Source organism: Liolophura sinensis, chromosome 13 (assembly GCF_032854445.1).
Source record: "Liolophura sinensis isolate JHLJ2023 chromosome 13, CUHK_Ljap_v2, whole genome shotgun sequence".
NCBI classification, from domain to species: domain Eukaryota; kingdom Metazoa; phylum Mollusca; class Polyplacophora; order Chitonida; family Chitonidae; genus Liolophura; species Liolophura sinensis.
Window position 1 is genome coordinate 29311939 of NC_088307.1, and position 15471 is coordinate 29327409.

Here is a 15471-nt window from a genome sequence, read left to right on the forward strand (position 1 = left end):
TAGACGATACGTCGGAAGGCCCGCGACGGGGATTGGTTCGTGAGGAGTTGCTTATAGTGCCTCCCGATACTCAGCTTCCCCCGGATGGGATTCTACGGTGCTAGTAGCTCCTCGATGAGGATGTCCATTCCAGCCCATCCTGCAGGCGCCGCATCTCTATGGCCATAAGATAAGGGGTGAACACCATCTTCGGCGATCCAGCACTTACTATCGAAGAGGGACAGTGAGACCTTATTCAGGTGCTGTCCGTAGATGTGGTGGCGCTCTGATCGCAGCACGTCCATACCGTGTCGGAAGATCTTTTTCTCAAAGAGGGCCTCTTTGTACTGCTTATGGCGGATGCACTTTTCCACAACTCCCTTTTTCACGTCCTTGGCCTTATTAATGTTCGCTCCACCAGCCTCCAGAATGGAGTACATCTTGGGACGCAGACCAATGTATTCGGGGATCGGCCGCCCCGCACACTCGTCCTTCATTTTCCCCAAGACCTTTATATTTGCTATGGTGTGCAGGGGGTGGTCTTGTGGGTAATCTGAGGTGTCGTACAGGTTTGCATTCTCAGCCATATCCCTATAAACATCCTCAGTCTGAATCTCGAGTAGCAGACTATCCGTGTCAGTGTAGAGGAGCTGGCAACGCTCTCCGTACTGGGCCTTCATGTAGTTGTAGATAGGTCGGTTTAGGACTAGACGGGTCTTGTGCACCTGAAGCGCTGCGAGGTCACCATCAAATATGTTTGCCTGTGCAAAGCTCGGGCTGGCTATCAAGCGTCGGAGCTTGTCGTCTTCTCCAGAGAGTACCAGCTTGACGTCCACTCGCTCCCGAAGGTTCTCCATGGTTTTTCCAAAGACCGAGTTGTTCATTAGCTTGTACAGGTCCTTCTCGAATTTACTCGCCGCCGTTTTTCGGAGCTCGGTGTTCATCCTGATATAGGGTTCCATCCAAGGGCTCTGGGCGAATCTCAGGGCCCAGTGAACCTTTGTCAGGCGCGTTCCCAGAGATAGATACAGCTGTAGGTTCCGGTAGTGCAGGATGTACCGTTCCATGTTGCGGAGGTTGGGGACCAGCTTTTTGACCTCGGTAGGCGCTTTCTTGCCGAGAAGGCCGTGCTGATAGTCTGACATCCACTCCTTCTGGACCACCAGACGCTCTGGGGCTAATGGGTAGCTGTTATGTGCGTTATGTAGGTCGGCCGGATACTCTAGGTCGGCCTCGAGGATGTAACCGGAAGGACTGTCGTGGGGGGTGGGTAGCAATCGTTTCACCGAGACGCTGCGCGTCATCTACCCACTGGAAGCCGCCCGTCGGAAGAAACTGACTCATAGCCCAGCCATATAGATTATTGGCGTCTAGGTATTGGATGTAGCTGTTTGGGCTTTCGGGGTTGTATCCCTCCACCTGCGGATTATTGGCTTTGGCGTATACCTCCTCGCAACCCCGTCCCAATGAAGAGATGTTGATCGTGGTCAACAGCTCCAGCTCTACCCCACTCTTCTTGAACAGCGCATCCCACGAGAGACCTGGGCTCGTAAAGTAGTGAGCAGGGCCCAATCCATACTGCCGTAAACAAGTCTTCCGGAAGGCCCAAAAACATCGGCCAACAGGAGCACGTCTGTGCGGCAGTAAAGGTCTGTGTAGTCTCCCAGATTGGTGCAGTTAAATACCTTCCATACCTGTTGAGCGTGGATGTAGTCCTCATCGCTAATGCCTCCGACTTTGAGCTTACTGTAGAAAGCCTCTTTGGGTGGGGGACTGGACTCGTCGAAGCGCTTCAAGGAGTCCATATACTCATAGGGGTAGACACCCTTGCGCATGAGTAACTTACGTTTTTCTTCGGCAGGCTCATACCGGGCTGTGATGTGGAAAGCCTCAGGTTTGTTGGCCTCAACCAGATTGTCAATCTCTCAATCAGCAGCAGATTGATTCGGGGCTTGCTGAGGCGGTGCACGATCACACCCTTGTCCCACCCGAACACGTTGATGGCGAGGTCGTTCTTTTCCTCCACTTTAGGGATCTGAGAGATGGGCGTGGGGGCGTCGATCCCCCCAAAGTCAAGACCATCATTGATGGGATACTTTGTTGGTCTCTGAGGGTTTCTGGCGGCTGGAAATAAGGCAGACCGGAGAGCCCATCGGAGGCAGTCGTCGCCTTTGTTCTTCACATTGATGACAGCTTTCTTATCACTCACAGCTGCAGGTAGGGGGATGTAGGACCCGCCTCTCAGTGCCTGATACCTTGCAATGTCAAGCCAGAGTGTTTGCACGCTATTGACAACCCACCCTGACCCTCGCTGTGTCCATTTTTCCAGCACCTCCTGGATGGTGGGGAAGGCCTTATCTAGAGCCCCGTCAATGTCACCAGCCTCTAAGAGGGCCTCCTGTTTGCTGTGGAGTGTTGGGCTGGTATACTCTTCACTGCCATCGGCGTTGTCCTTTCGCAACTGAACCCTGAGGCCTAGTTGGAACTTAACCCCGTTGAGTGCCAGGATCTCTTCTTCTAGCTTCTGGCGAATAATGGCTCGAATTTCTTCTAAGAAGGCTACTGGGTCCGTCCAAACGCCTTCGGGTACGCCCATCTGCCAGGCCCGGAGGAGATTTCTTATGGCCCGGCCAGTGTTAGTGAATTCTAGTTTCTTTTCACCCTGTATTCCGCCTAGCAATTCATCCAACTCCTCGTTACTGAGGAGGTTCTTGACGTCTTGCTTCAACTCCTCGTTACTGAGGGGGTTCTTGATGTCTTGCTTCAATTCCTCGTTACTTCGGGAGTTCTTGCTGTCTTGCAGCCGCTTCAACTCAGCCACTGTCGTTTTATGTCTGTCGAGGATCCCCTGCAATTCTTCCAAGGCATTGCGGGACCGTGGGTACTTGGGCCGCACACCTAGGAGCGTCTCAAACCCCTCCCGTAGTGCTCGCGCTTTTTGATGGTGCCTCATTGTACGCGCCGTATGCCTAGTGGCGATGCCTCACTAATATGAAATTTCGATAGCCGCCAGCTGTTTGTACTCACCGTTGTGCAATATCGTCGTATGCCTAGTGGTTTCTCTCTTATATGAAATTTCGATAGCCGCCAGCCGTTTGAACTCGTCCAAGAAAGCCTTGCGCCTCCGCTGCCTTTCACGCGTCTGGACATTATGAAATCCACAGGCCCCGCAAAGCCGAAATTGGTTTTTAACGCCCCCACCACAGCAAATACATGGCTGGGTGCCAGGACCTTTCCGCAGACGGTATAGGTGGAAGCCGCAGTACTCTCCCAGGCAACTATTACCACAGAGCTCCGTGGAGCCGATAAGATGCCACCGGCAATTTTTGAGACTCTTTGGCATGTTGTCTTGCTTCCCAGCCGTTTTATACCTGTCGAGGAACCCCTGCAATTCTTCCAAGGCAATGCGGGACCGTGGGTACCTGGGCCGCACGCCTATGAGCGTCTCATACTCCTCCCGTAGTGCTCGTGCTTCTTGGTGATTGGCCATTGTACGCGCCGTTGTGCAATATCGCCGTATGCCTAGTGGCGATGTCTCTCTAATATGAAATTTCGATAGCCGCCAGACCCTCCGCTGGGGGACTGGGGGCCTCTATTTGTTCTGGGGAGGGCCCCAAGGGGAGTGTGTGCCAGAACCCTTATTCCCTATACTACTTGTTTTGACGTAAGAAAGTATAAGTAAATAAAGGACTCGAAACGGCATCTCCTTTCAGACAGTCACTCTATTCCACTCGGTTCATCAACTTGAGCAGCCCTGCAGTATGTTACTTACGTATTATTAGCCAATCGCTATGCTGCAATGTCATGAATATTAATATAGGGGAGCTGATCATGTGATGTAAACATACAAATGCGCTATGATGTAAACAAATGCACATGGCAAACTATGACAATGTCACACAGTGTACTTGTCGAAGGTCAGCCGTTTTCTTCCGCCGTGCGCTCCGGTTTAATTCCCCTACCTAGTGTCAAATCTGACGGCCGCCACCTGAATGAAATATTTCTGACAACGCTGTTCAACGCCAAACCAAGAATAAATGCCACTGTGCTAAACTATAGTGAAGACATTAATACCTGCAGTAAACCACCGCACCTGGTCCTGTCACTGACACACATACTGATATAGAACCGCTGCCAACTCAACAGTTGCTGTTGTTGTCGCTGTTGTCCTATTTAGGGTGAACATACACGTTTATAGTCAGTGCCAAGAGTGCACGTGTTTAATAAGACTGTATGTTATGTGCACAACTGCCGTGGGCTTCTAAATTTAGCTTGCCACTGTTTACATACGCTGAGTTCAGGGCCTGTGGTCTGCCTCTGCATTAGAATGCTCCAGAATACGCTCAGTTTGGGGCCTGTTTGTTTACAAGTGTTCAAGAATTTTCTTATTCTAGAAAATTCCACCAGTCTATGTAAGACCTATGAAAGCAGATCAAAAGGGGAGAAAGGAGAATTATTGAGCGTTTTGGATGCTTTGCTGTGTATTACTTTAGTAGGCCTTTGTGCTGAATTTTGGTGTCTTTATAGCCTCTGGCTTTGTTATATCATATCTCCACCGAGCACTTGTTCAGTCTGAACTTGTATATTTAATTTTTGCTCTTGTGTACACAGTGCTTATTAGTACACGGACCCTGTCCGTGGAATTTTGTGTATACTTCGTCATACGCTCAGTTATACTGTGGCTTTTCCCTCTTGTGAATATTGGCTCTGTGTATTTTCAAGCATTGTGGAGTGTATGCGTCCGTTTGGACTTGACACCGTTGTACATGTAAGTACTTTAGTATTTGTATAAGTCTTGTTATCTGTTCTTGTTAAAGCTAATAAATTGTTGTAAAATAAAATCTGCTGGTTTTGGTTACTTTTTTGGGCGGCTAAACTGTCGTGTATTTCGAACAAGCCATCTCTTTATAATACAGACAGTTTGGGTCGTAACACTGTATCGATTTCCTTTTTCAGAAAAGAAGAAGAAACGCGTTTTGGCGACGTACAACGTCGATGTTTTTAATCACGATTTCTGTGTGTGTTATTTAATGTATCACGTCGCAAACCTGACTAAACAAAATGAGTGTGCACCGCAAATGGAATGTTTTCAACGCTGTCATTGTGCAGTTCTGTATAATACTGTTTATTGCCTCTCGGTTTTTTTCCAGACCAGTCATCCTTATGACGTTCTGATTTATTTTGGCTGTGACAACAGGAGCTAGTTTTTCACTTTTTCTGTAGTATTTAAATTCAGAAATTCAGATTTCCCCGGGTAGGAGTTGGGGTTAGGGGGTTGTGCGGGTGCAGTCGAGTAATCTCTGTTGGGTGAGCAATGGGCTCAGAATGCATCACTTGTTTTTCTCAAAGCAAGATGATGTCATACAAAGCAAGATGATGTCATACAAGGCAAGATGACAAGATACAAAGCAAGATGATGTCATACAAAGCAAGATGACATGATACAAAGCAAGATGATGTCATACAAACCAAGATGATGTCATACAAAGCAAGACGATGCCATACAATGCAAGATGATGTCATACAAAGCAAGATGATGTCATACAAGGCAAGATGACATGATACAAAGCAAGATGATGTCATACAAAGCAAGATGATGTCATACAAAGCAAGACGATGTCATACAATGCAAGATGGTGTCATACAAAGCAAGATGATGTCATACAAGCCAAGATGACATGATACAAAGCAAGATGATGTCATACAAAGCAAGATGATGTCATACAAAGCAAGACGATGTCATACAATGCAAGATGATGTCATACAAAGCAAGATGATGTCATACAAGGCAAGATGACAAGATACAAAGCAAGATGATGTCATACAAAGCAAGATGACATGATACAAAGCAAGATGATGTCATACAAAGCAAGATGATGTCATACAAAGCAAGACGATGTCATACAATGCAAGATGATGTCATACAAAGCAAGATGATGTCATACAAGCCAAGATGACATGATACAAAGCAAGATGATGTCATACAAAGCAAGATGATGTCATACAAAGCAAGACGATGTCATACAATGCAAGATGATGTCATACAAAGCAAGATGATGTCATACAAGGCAAGATGACAAGATACAAAGCAAGATGATGTCATACAAAGCAAGATGATGTCATACAAAGCAAGACGATGTCATACAATGCAAGATGATGTCATACAAAGCAAGATGATGTCATACAAGGCAAGATGACATGATACAAAGCAAGATGATGTCATACAAAGCAAGATGATGTCATACAAAGTAAGATGATGTCATACAAAGCAAGATGAAACCAAGATGATGTCATACAAAGCAAGATGATGTTATACAAAGCAAGATGATGTCAAACAAGGATGAATAGCAACTAAAATTCCATTGAGTGACTTTAGGCATATCGGGACTGGCACTCCTTGATATCCCTGATGTTTTTGTGTAGAAGTAGGCGTGGGAACATCGCTCCTAGAGGGGCTGTCTGAGCATAATTGTAGTTACTCAACCACGATGCTTAGGTTAACTGTTGCAACAAAGCGAGTCTTGAGTACTATGTTAGAAACCTATGAATAAATTAATGAATTTAATGCTTAAATGTTAAATTCTTAAATCAGTCATTTGCTTTCCGATTGTCATCATTTTAACAGGCGTACCTCGTCATTCGGTATATAAACCAAAGATATCGCATCCAATCTTGGAGTCGTATCGTTTGTGTATGTGTTTATATGTTGCTCTGCTCGCGCCATTTGACAAACACCCGGGGTAAATGACAAAGTGGATTTATTCTCGTGTGTCTGCCACCAATCCGCCTACATAAGGATACAAGACCTGCGGGGATAGTGTAGTAAAGTCAAGAACGCTTTTTAAGCTACTGAGATGGGTTTTAATGTGACGTGTGTTATGTGCAGAGAATGACTTTAACCGTCCGATATTTTCGTACTGCTTATAGGCCGTGAAGAGATTTTCCATGTCCGGTAATTTGTCCAAAACCAAATCCAAGGTATACCATACATTGCCCTGTGGAATGCATTGCCCATTTACCATATGGATCTTACCTAGCGTGACCAAATCATCGAAACATCGAGCCCCACAAAGCTTCGTGCAATGGAACGAAGAAAATATTTCCGCCACAGCGGATACGTTAAGTTTATGAAGTCTAATTGGCTCTGCGCCGTTTGACTGACGTCTTTCTGTTCCATATGTACAATATTCGTACGGAGGCCTCCGTGGCCAATGAGAACAGCGTGCTAATGCATTGCAATTACCCAGACGGCTCTCTCGGTGAGTTCAAGTCTAGCTCACGTTGGCTTTCTCTTAGCTCGTACGCGGGCAAATCTGTCAGTGACCTGCGGATGGTCGTGGTTTCCCCCCGGGCTCTGCACAGTTTCCTCCCACCATAATGCTGACCGCCGTCGTATAAGTAAAATATTCTTCAGTAAAACACCAATGATATAAATAAATACATAAAAAAGTCACAACCAAGTTTTGGTAGATATCATTGTAATTATTGTTGGGAAAGACTCAGTCGTGACATCATTCTAATGTTCGTTGGGAACGTCCCAATTGTGGCAGACATCATTGTAATTATCGTTGGGAACGTCCCAATTGTGGTAGACATCACAGTAACGTCGAGAACATGTTAGATGTGTCAGACACGCACTCTGTTTCGTCAGATTTTGTAAACACACATAAAAAAACATTATGGCATAAAAACAGACAAACTGTGTTGACATACTTTTTATTCTTTCAGAGTTTTTCTTGTTTTCTACCTGACGTAGGTTCCCTGGCTGCTTCAGTATTAGCATGCGCGTACTTAGCAGCCGTTTTCCAGTTGTCCTGGTAGAGTTCCTTTGACATGGTCATTTGCACTGACTTTGTGGGGCAGTGCATAGTAGATATTTCTCTCCTTCTGACATCTGTTGAAAAGAAAGGACACGTATAAAATTCGTGCTGCTTGCAAAACTTTTGGAATTATAAAACGCCCGCTTAAGACTGACACTGCCTTCTATACTGTTAACAGCAGTGGTATCTTCAGAAATAATCTTACTAAAATGTGATTCGATGTGAAGAATCGGTCGGTCGTATCAGCCGAACTCGATGAGCGAAGTTGACGCAGCAACCCGACATCAGACAATGAGACAATCACTGATAGCACGTTTTTGGCATTTCGTTTACCATATACCATTAAATGTGCGTAGAAAATGGTAAAAACACACGAGGTGTTGTTTTGTTTTAGAGGCACAAGGTATTCAGTTGTCGTATTTAGACAAATTGTTCAGGCTTGTCGTTTAGCCGGTCCCACTTTTCGGTAGTAATTAACACCAGGGTTCTAGGAATAGCGAGATTTCCCTTTGTTTAATTGATCAATATCAACAGATGCTTAAGAAATAGATTTACTAAGATGCTGATGCTTATTGAAAAACATGGATTTTTTGTTGCATTTTTGTTACAGCTTGAATCATACCCGGCAAAATAATAATTTAGAGTAGACACACACGCTTTTCAACGCAAGCTGTGGAGGCCGTCCATGTTTATTTAAATTACAAAACAAAGATGCTGCAGGTGCTGTACTTACGCGACGCCACATTCCGATGATACTTCAAGAGTTTTACCGACAGAGGGCGCTTTGAAGGTAAAGTTAAAAGTAGTCCTTTATTTGCTTAATTTACTTGGTTACTTTAAGGTATAGAGTCAACTTGAGTATCCAAGGAAACACACTGGCCAGCCCCAAGGAAACAAACTTCCAGGACCGAAAAAAAACGACCTGGATTAAACCCTTGGCATTAGTAACTGTTCTGACTGCAAAACGACTCAACCACAAATGGGTCCACACAGGCATGTCTGTCCAATTCTGTATCATACTGTATCATACCAACCTGTTTCCGTCCAAATAAACCAATAGGCCGGTATTCCCTTACAAAGTGAACTCAACCTGGGTCCCAAATCTGATGACGTTAGAAGTTTTGTCGTCACTTGTCCTTGTTTCACGTTTTGGACTGGAAGTTCCTTCCCCTGTTTATAAATGGTAACTTATGTGAACGAGCTCGGGTTTTTCCTTACGCAAAAACCGATGATAATGTTTGTGTAACATTTAAGAAATCATAAAAAATCCGCTTCTAATCTTCATATATCGTAGATTGAGTTGTGGACAATGCTGGCTTATAAAGGCAGAGATATTTTACGTTTAAATACGGCATTATTGTCCACGCAATTGTCCGCCACTAATTCTGAAGCAATTCCTAAATTACTATTCCAGAGATGTTCTAATAATATTTTTTAAATCTGCACCACTTATCAACGAAATAAATGGGAATTGATCGTCAGTACCTAGCCACTCATTAGGCGACGCCATTTTCCCATGTTATAACATAGGGTGACGTCACAAAACCTAGGTGCTCTTCCGTACAATCGGCATTAATAAATGTGACAATGAGAAAATACAAACAAAAACACCTGAAACCCAACCAAGTAGCATCAGTTCTGGTCCTTGTTCAAAATGTCGATGTTTCTTTTAATTTGGTTAGACTCAAAGCACCCGCACTCCTTTAGTTTGGCACTAGGTTAGGGAGGTCTTTGGGATCACAAGCGGCGTGTTATAGCGGTCCAGCTCGTCCTCGTCTTCGGGTGTAAGCTTTAAGCCTAGCTGGCTGTACCAACTTCAAGGAATTTACCGCACTCAGCAGGTCCTTCTGATTTACAAGATACACTTTCATACAGATTTTGGGAAGATGTTTTCGTAATAAATCTGACATTGCTAAGGAAATATAATGCAACGTCGCCATTTATTCTTGAAGCAACGACTCTCCCGAGGCGGTTTACTGCAGTCTCCAGCCCAACATGTACACACTGTTCCAGGAAAGCCGTTTTCAGTTCCCTGCTCATAAATGTGTGGTTCGAAATGCATCACCATCATTTAAAGTAACCGAAAAATCCGATTTATGGTATTGATATATGTCTATCTACTACAAGAATCCACACTGGCAATCGAGAGCTGTCAGGTTTTTTGATGTGACAGCCAATAATCACGTGACGCTTTCAGCGCTCGTGATGTTCCAAGTTTATAAGGCCTGCTACAACGTGGCTACTAAGAGAGAATTTTCCGTCAGTGTGATGTTTTCGATGCCGAACTTTATCTTCTTGGCTGTCAAAACTTTCTGTTTTGAAGATTTTTTAGATATTTAGATAACTCTGTCCTATATCCTTTTTTCTGTGTACATACAGTGACAGGCTTAATCTTCACTTTAAATCATCACATCTCTTTTCTCTGACATTGTCTTTACAGTCTTAAATCACTAAATCTCTGTTCTATATCATTGTCACCACAGCCTTAATTCCTGGCCCTCTGTCTTTTATCATTGTCTTTAGACTTACATAAACACTAACACCTTAAAAAGACTTCAATTTTTACCTCCATGTTTTCTAGAATTGTCTTCATAGACTGGAAATCTGTCTTCGGCATTTCACCCACAAAGCATGTGTCGGTCTTGAAGTTTAGAAAGGCCACTTGGCCCTGAAACAAATTTTACACAGAAGAAAATGCTTTTTTGAGTGTTTGCCATTTCCACTTTGTGTTTGCAAGACTAAATCACACGCGAAAGCTTGTCAAACTATACATATGCTTTAGAATTACCACACAACTATGCGTTTTAAGTTTTGCCTGTGATCTTCGTGTAACAATACATGAATTCATAAGTAACCAACTCATGAGTAAATCACCAAAAACATACATAATCAAATAAATAAAGAAAATACAAGTTATTTATCAAGTTTTGACGAGATCATTTAAAATCCTTAATTGGTTCCTGCGAATAGTGCATACATATATGTCTATCTTGCTTGTATTCTTAGTAAGGATAAAGTTTTTCTTTAAATACATGTACATCAAATAATAAAACTTCTTCCATCAAAATTGGTTGGTATCATGAAACACAAATATTCTGCTTGAATCTTCTTTCACAAAATGTAATCTCCTAATTCCATATATGCAGACTGAATGCAACACATTTTTTACAGTGTATCGTTTAACAATTACACTGTTTTAAAATCACAAAACTCTTCTCCACAGATAAAAATTGAATGGCTCACCGTTTAAAAGATATTTATGTACTTATTTGATTGGCATTTTACGCCGTATTCAAGGGTATTTCACTTATACGACGGCGGCCAGCATTATATTGAGAGGAAACCGGCAGAGCGCGGGGGAAACCCACAACCATCCGCAGGTTGCTGAAAGACCTTCCCATGTACGGTCGGAGAGGAAGCCAGCATGTGCTGGAGTTGAACTCACAGCCACCGCATTGGTAAGGGGTTCCTAGGTCATTATTTAAGACCACCTGAAAGACATATTGCTAGGTCCAAGTATAATACTGTGAACCCAGAGCTCACCGTATAGAAAAGGTGAAACCAGTGCGCATCGTTTGTTGATCGTCAAACCAGTGCCCACCATTTGCTGATCGTCAAACCAGTGTGCACCGTTTGTTGATCTTCAAACCAATGTGGACCGTTTGTTGATCGTCAATCCAGTGTGCGCCGTTTGTTGATCGTCAAACCAATGTGCACCGTTTGTTGATCATCAAACCAGTGTGCACCGTTTGCTGATCGTCAAACCAATGTGCACCGTTTGTTGATCGTCAATCCAGTGTGCACCGTTTGTTGCTGGTCAAACCAATGTGCACCGTTTGTTGATCGTCAAACCAGTGCGCACCGTTTGTTGATCGTCAAACCAATGTGCACCGTTTGTTGATCGTCAAACCAGTGCCCACTGTTTGTTGATCGTCAAACCAGTGCGCACCGTTTGTTGATCGTCAAACCAATGTGCACCGTTTGTTGATCGTCAATCCAGTGTGCACCGTTTGTTGATCGGCAAACCAATGAGCACCATTTGTTGATCGTCAAACCTGTGCGCACCGTTTGTTGATCGTCAAACCAGTGTGCACCGTTTATTGATGGTCAAACTAGTATGCTCCGTTTGTTGATCGTCGAACCAGTACTCATTCTTTGTCCACCATTAAACACGTGCTCACACTTTGTTGATCGCCAAACCAGTGCGCACCATAAGGAAATAGTTAAGCGAGTGCTCAGCCTTTGGAAATCATGACGCGAGTGCTCAGCATATGGAAATCATGACGTCTATGCTCAGTGGTAATCGTGAAGTTAGTACTCACAGTTTGGAAATCGTGAAGCGCCAGTGAGTTATCTTTGTCATTCTTATAAGCCTCAGGGGATATCATCAGCACAGTCTGTTCTTTGTCGTCGACAACCACGGACTCATGGATGCTTGTGTTGCCGAACTTTCGTATCCATGTCATCACCTGAAATAATCATCGTACACATTGTTACAGCAATACATAGTCTGTGTCGATCGACCCAATCCCAAGGAAATATCGTCTGTTCACTTTGTTTCCTATCAATGCTAGTCACACAAATGCTTACCCTGGATGTCGGCGTTTCCACAGGGTGACCAATAGAAGCCCCGTAAAGAAGGGAGGTAATCACGAATAGTTGAAAAATCCTCAGCATCTTTAATCTCGGTGTGATTAAATCGGCGCTATCTTTGTGGACATCAATTGATGTAAAAACAACAAGAATTCAGCTTAGAACACTAACAGCAATCAAGTAATAATGTCGGCCATTTTCATTCATTTACAGTGATAAACTTATTCAACAGCAATGCATGTGCAATTCGCGTTTCTATTGCTTCGGCTAAATTACCGCAAATGGTCACACGTAACCGCTGAAATCCTGCCTCTTGTCAATGTTCTTCGGTTATGGTTTCGGGGCCTCCGTGGCTTAGTTGGTTAGCGCGCTAGCGCAGCGTAATGTCCCAGCAGCCTCTCACCACTGCGGTCGCTGTGAGTTCAAGTCCAGCTCATGTTGACTTCCTCTCCGGTCGTACGTGGGAAGGTCTAACAGCAACCTGTGGATGGTCGTGGGTTTCATCCAGGTTCTGCCCGGTTTCCTCCGACCATAATGCTGGCCGCCGTCGTATAAGTGAAATATTCTTGAGTACGGCGTAAAACACTAATCAAATAAACAAATAAATGAATCGGTCAGGGTTTTATTCTAGCTGGTCATGTACATACAATCTAACACCCAAAACAATCATATCTTTTCAATAACGTTTGAAATAAGCCTTTTGTGGCTTAGTTATATTAGATGAAGAGACACTAGAATATCGAGACAAAGCCCTCTTCAGTTCTGGTCAGCGTAGTTCGCTAGACGGTTAGATCAGGAGCTGGTATCTTTAGTCTGAAGTACGCCTTATATAAGTGAAGCCCTCTTCAGTTCTGGTCTACGTTGTTCGCTAGACGGTTAGACGAAGAGCTGATACCTTAAGTCTGAAATACGTCTTAGCTAAGTGTAGACCTCTTCCGTTTTGATCTACGTGGCTCACTAGAAGGTTAGATCAAGAGCTGGTATCTTTAGTCTGAAGTACGCCTTACATAAGCGAAGCCCTCTTCAGTTGTGGTCTACGTTGTTCGCTAGACAATTAGATCAAGAGCTGCTATCTTTAGTCTGAAGTACGCCTTACAGGCCTCTTCCGTTCTGATCTACGTGGCTCACTAGACTGTTAGATCAAGAGCGGGTATCTTTGGTCTGTAGCGCGTCTTACCTAAGTGTTGCCTTGTTGAGTTTTGTGGTGGCTCGCTGGGCGCTGCAGAATAAATAGTCAGATTTTCCTGCCACACCTGTCACGTGTGATGATTAAACGGTATGACATAAGGTAATTCTCTGTTTATTGATAAACCTTACTAGAGTTCATTGACTCACCAGAACTTGTTGTTTTGAACTCTCCCTGGGCATTAACCTTTGTTATCTCGTCAGCTCCAGCGTCAACAAGTTCCAAGGCGACAAGAACATAGGGTTCATTTGTTTTGTAAAAATCTAGTCAAACACTATGGGTACCACTCATGTACGAGTAAATGCAGCGAATGAATATAGTTTCGGATGTTGAGGTCCAGGGTAAAATCTACAGTTTTGTGTGAAACAAAAGCAAATAAATACATTGACGAAATATGATAGACAATACCCTGTAGACAGTTTTCATTTTTGTGACCAGTTTCCTTCAAAATACATTGTAATTATTAAAAACAAAGTCTTAAAATATCCTTCCCTAGGTGTCCAAACTTGTGCTGGTGAGAATAAAATTTGATAAATAGCGATATCCTAAAGTTCATCTGTTTTATGTAAATTTTCTAAATTTACCACGAATGGCTCAATTTATTCCTTTACAGTAAATATCAGACTTCGTTTTGGACATTCACCTTGCGATTACAGGACCGGAACGTCCATTTTATTTGGCGAATGGTAAGTAAATGTTTGATTTCACGTGTGGATTTGTGCAGGATGTGCAACCCCTTTATCGAAAACATAGCAAAAGGTTGTACACATATACAAACATTTTAAATAGTGTAGGATTTAAACGTGTGACCCTATTGTTTGTTGTATAGTTTGTTGTCCTTTGTAGAGGCTCACTGATTAAAAGTCATTTATGGTCAATTTATATCACGAAAACGTTCTTGAGACATCATGCACGTCGTCAATGGCGTAACCACATTGCCTAATCAAGACGCGATAAATGTCCCGGAAGAAAAAATACTATGTGTATTTACATCTCTGATTTAATCTAGTTTAAAAATATAGGACAAACTATCGCTTTCAGATATATGTACAAAAAGGTGCAAATAAATATCAACTGTAGAAAACTGGCAGATGAAATGCTTTCATACATGAGAACATGGTTATTGCTTGCGTATCGCATGAAAAGATAAGCGGTTATCTCGACGGCAGACGATCATCTGGCCACTTCTCGCGCTTTGCACAAAACAACAAAGTCGTGGTGATGTTTTTTCGTAATTCTAATCTCATTTGCAGCATTTTAGTTTCCACCAAAACCATAATTTGCAATATTAATTTCAAGTTTGTTAAATATTTAATGAAATATTATTACAAATTTTGTCTTTTATTTCAACTATTAAAACAAATTCTTTCTAAACCTAATTAACTGTTTATAATGTTTGAATTATGTCACAGTTCGTTACACTGTACTCATTTTGCCCATGCGTTATGGTATCCAAATCATCTGATATTTTTCAGTGCAAACTCACGGTTTAGACTAAAACTAATTGCGTGGACACCAGTAGTTGTACGCCTGCCGCAATAACTAGTCCTTGGTGTTGTGTATATGCTGATGTATTCTAACTGATTAGTGTTTTACGACATATACTAAAGAAAATTTCACGACGGGTGTCGTTATGATGAGAGGAATCGAGGTTCTAACCCACGGCCATCTGCAAGGTTCTAGCAGACCTTTGCACGTACGATCCGAGAGGAAGTCAGCTTGAGCTGGACGAATTCACGGCAACCGCACTCATGCGAGGTTCCTGAATTAGTCTGGTGCGTTAGCATGCTAACCATCGCCCCAAGTTTGCGATGTTCAATATAACCTTGCTCTTTCTAAAGTCGGTATTGGTGGTAACATTGTATGTGTTTTATCAGTCACGTGATCTATGTT

The 15471-nt window shown here is 43.2% G+C and overlaps 1 protein-coding gene across 1 annotated transcript; it reads right to left on the reverse strand.

Moving 5' to 3' along the window:
- Positions 1 to 10027: 10027 nt before the first annotated feature.
- LOC135481052 (uncharacterized) lies at positions 10028 to 12498 on the reverse strand. The gene is made up of 4 exons (XM_064760982.1): positions 12390 to 12498; positions 12122 to 12268; positions 10366 to 10467; positions 10028 to 10111 (listed from the first exon to the last, which is right to left on the reverse strand). Exons 1-4 carry the CDS (start codon positions 12474 to 12476, stop codon positions 10028 to 10030), a joined length of 420 nt encoding a protein of 139 aa, XP_064617052.1. The 5' UTR covers positions 12477 to 12498.
- Between the last annotated feature and the right edge of the window lie 2973 nt (positions 12499 to 15471).

Excerpts from the sequence above, each read along its gene's own strand:
- LOC135481052 (XM_064760982.1), bottom strand. The coding sequence starts at position 12,476 with ATGCTGAGGATTTTTCAACTATTCGTGATTACCTCCCTTCTTTACGGG. Across the intron at positions 12,269-12,389 it reads TGGAAACGCCGACATCCAGG|GTGATGACATGGATACGAAA; the intron begins GTAAGCATTTGT and ends TGATTATTTCAG. Across the intron at positions 10,112-10,365 it reads CAATTCTAGAAAACATGGAG|AAAGTTTTGACAGCCAAGAA; the intron begins GTAAAAATTGAA and ends TCTTCAAAACAG.